The following is a 2,652-nucleotide window of genomic DNA, read 5'->3' as shown; positions in this document are numbered from 1 at the left end:
ATATAAAATTAGGCATGTTTATGGGAGACGCGGCGTGCCGGCCGGATCCCCTCTGCTATGGCCAAAGCGGCAACCTGCACGACAGGAGATGGAAGGAGCATCAGTGAGAGAGAGAGAGGGTAAGACGAATCGGCACCACAAAGGGGAGCCGCACTGGCAGAAGGAGGCTCACCTCATCACGATGTCCTCAGATATGGCGGCAGCCTCCAGTGCGGTCTGCTGGCAGATAAGAAAAATCCATCAACCAACAGAGCACCGACGACCTGCTTGAATATATGCAATCCTCAATTGACATGAGCCATATATAAGTTAGCAATTCAAGAATCCATTATAGCAAGTTTTAGCCTCCTGGCTTGGTTAAGTAGTGAACCACTAATTAATTTTATTATCCTAGTTTGTTTAATTAGCTCCATTGTAGAAAGATTCATCCTGGGTTGTTTAATTAGGGAGCCACAAATTCATTCTAGCATCCAGGTTTATTTAATTAGTGAGCCACTAATTATTTAATCAACCGAGCAGTAGATACACACAATCAGTGATATATATGCAACACTAACGCAACCATTACTTGCGTTTCTCTCATCATGACACACATCATCTGCTTGTCATGGCAACACACTTACACTGATGTACATGGCATCAGGTTTCAGCATCCATGATGCAAAAATAGCAAGTAAAGCTACATGTATGCTACCTTACTTGATTTAAACAAAATATATGACTTCATTAATCTTATTTTCTCAGAATACCAATGTTCTTTTTAGTTCCATGTAAAAAATAGTATGTCATAAGAAAATAATCAATTGATCATTTGCTAAGAAGTATCCATTGATCCCATACAACAAATTAAAGCAAAAAGAGAGAAACTAAAAATGAGCATAAAGGAACACTAAAAATAGACAGATTAGAGGAGGGGAAGTTAGTACGAGAAGAGAGCTGGTGGAGGAAAAAGAGAGGATAAGGGCTCACCGGAGGACAAGTAGGGAGGCGATGAGGGGTGCCTGGCGGCACGGGAACAGTAGAAGCCTTCTCTCGCTGGAGGCGCGTGCCCCCGTGCGGCATGAACCTCGCCCCTGCCCCTCGACCCTGTATCGACCTCCTCCGCTCTTCTTTGGCAGCGGCATGACCAGCCCCGTGTGGTTGTGCTCCTCGGGCGACCGCGACCCCTGCCGCTATGTTAACCGATGCTATCAATGACAAGGAGAACCCTGCAGAAACATATATCTTACTTTAGAAAAATTGACAACACATGCATGAAAGACCAAAATCTTGAAACTGTGCAAGAACATGGATGTACAAATTAAGGGTACAATCTCACATTCCTAAAGCAATCAATTTACATGGTCTATAAAATTGCAGTGTCTTACTAAAATACAATCAGATAGAGCAGCTTAGATCGAGCGGCCGCTATATTCTTTTAGGCTCCACTAATTGTGAGGATACATGTGTAGAGTCACACGATTGAAACAATGAAAATAATAGATCATTGCGTACAAAACGAAATTACATTTTCCAATTTGAAGGTATGTTAGTGCTCTCGGCTACCTAAACCGGCTACCCGCTCAAACCAATGCATCCACTTGTACAATCGATAATATATCAAATCACACACTAACTCACAATTAACCCAACAGAGAATCCAAGGAATAATGGAGAGGGGATTTTGGTAGTGCGGGAGAGGGTAATTTTATACCTACTATGTTGACCTGAGTGCCAAAGAACACTGCCACGGTGGCGTCGACCTGAGAGGAAGTAGGCAGGGAGCACATGTAAGGAAGTAGGCAGGGAGCACATGCAGCAGGAAGAGGAGATATCTCACTATCTCCTGTTATCACTGATTTCCATAGTCCAATCAGATCATTTCTCTGTCATCAAAATAGACAACGATATTCCGTTGTCTTAAGATATTCTCAAAGGAAATGGCATTTTCATCTTTAAAAGGGTCAAAGATGAACCTATAATGTGAATGTGTATACGTATGTTCCAGAAGCGATCACCAATTTTAACTGATTTGCGAAGTTCACCTTTGTAAGAAACCAAACCATACTAAATGAAGCTACTGCATTCGCCAAGGGACACAACACCTTAAAGGGAAAGCGAAGGCAACTAAATTTAGCAGTAAGGGGTCCACTTATCCACGGAGATTAGGAGGGGAAACAACAATCAATTTGGTCAAGAAGAAGGCAAATTGAAACAGGGTCAAACTGCCTGTGAGTGTATCTTCGGGCTGGATAAGCACAAGGAAGAAAGCAAGTAACATTGACTCCCGGATACAACACCCCTGCTCTGCGCAGCCCAAGAGAATCAACATACATGAGCCAAGCACAGATCAAGCAGAATATGGGATTTCGTCAATTAATAATAATAGTTTTGTATTTTTCTACTAAGTAGAGCTCCAGGCTAAACTTTCCGCTATTGATTGACCTAACAAACCATAACCATGCTTATTTGTAGGGTTTAGAACTCCAGGCTAAAATACCATGCTTTTTCAGTAAAATACCATGTTTATGTTTATTTCACCAATGAAACCATAGCCATGGAGTAAAACTAATCTATGGCTATTTTTTACGGAGGGAGTACATGATAACATACACAAACATCGTTTCTAAGAAAAATAAGCATGGGTATTCAAATGGAGAAGCTTACCATTTT

The 2,652-nt window shown here is 41.7% G+C and overlaps 1 protein-coding gene across 2 annotated transcripts; it reads right to left on the bottom strand.

Moving 5' to 3' along the window:
* Nucleotide 1: 1 nt before the first annotated feature.
* Nucleotides 2–2,604, bottom strand: LOC119345502. 2 transcript variants are annotated; one of them, XM_037615551.1, is made up of 4 exons: nucleotides 1,694–2,604; nucleotides 970–1,208; nucleotides 173–216; nucleotides 2–74 (listed from the first exon to the last, which is right to left on the bottom strand). In XM_037615551.1, exons 1-4 carry the CDS (start codon nucleotides 1,767–1,769, stop codon nucleotides 56–58), a joined length of 378 nt encoding a protein of 125 aa, XP_037471448.1. In that variant the 5' UTR covers nucleotides 1,770–2,604; the 3' UTR covers nucleotides 2–55. The 2 variants fall into 2 exon arrangements, 1 of the variants encoding a protein (XP_037471448.1); XR_005167061.1 differs by having other exon boundaries at nucleotides 4–74; nucleotides 173–263.
* Between the last annotated feature and the right edge of the window lie 48 nt (nucleotides 2,605–2,652).

Source organism: Triticum dicoccoides, unplaced genomic scaffold, assembly GCF_002162155.2.
Source record: "Triticum dicoccoides isolate Atlit2015 ecotype Zavitan unplaced genomic scaffold, WEW_v2.0 scaffold24420, whole genome shotgun sequence".
Classification (NCBI taxonomy): domain Eukaryota; kingdom Viridiplantae; phylum Streptophyta; class Magnoliopsida; order Poales; family Poaceae; genus Triticum; species Triticum dicoccoides.
The sequence above is the reverse complement of the archived record's forward strand: the minus strand, read 5'-3'. Positions and strand labels throughout refer to the sequence as shown.

What these genes read in the sequence shown, in the direction of transcription:
- LOC119345502 (XM_037615551.1), bottom strand. Translation starts at nt 1,769, where the DNA reads ATGTGCTCCCTGCCTACTTCCTCTCAGGTCGACGCCACCGTGGCAGTG. An exon ending in CACTCAGGTCAACATAGTAG is followed by an intron (nt 1,209 to 1,693) that starts GTATAAAATTAC and finishes ATGTTTCTGCAG; the next exon opens with GGTTCTCCTTGTCATTGATA. An exon ending in GCCTCCCTACTTGTCCTCCG is followed by an intron (nt 217 to 969) that starts GTGAGCCCTTAT and finishes ATCTGCCAGCAG; the next exon opens with ACCGCACTGGAGGCTGCCGC.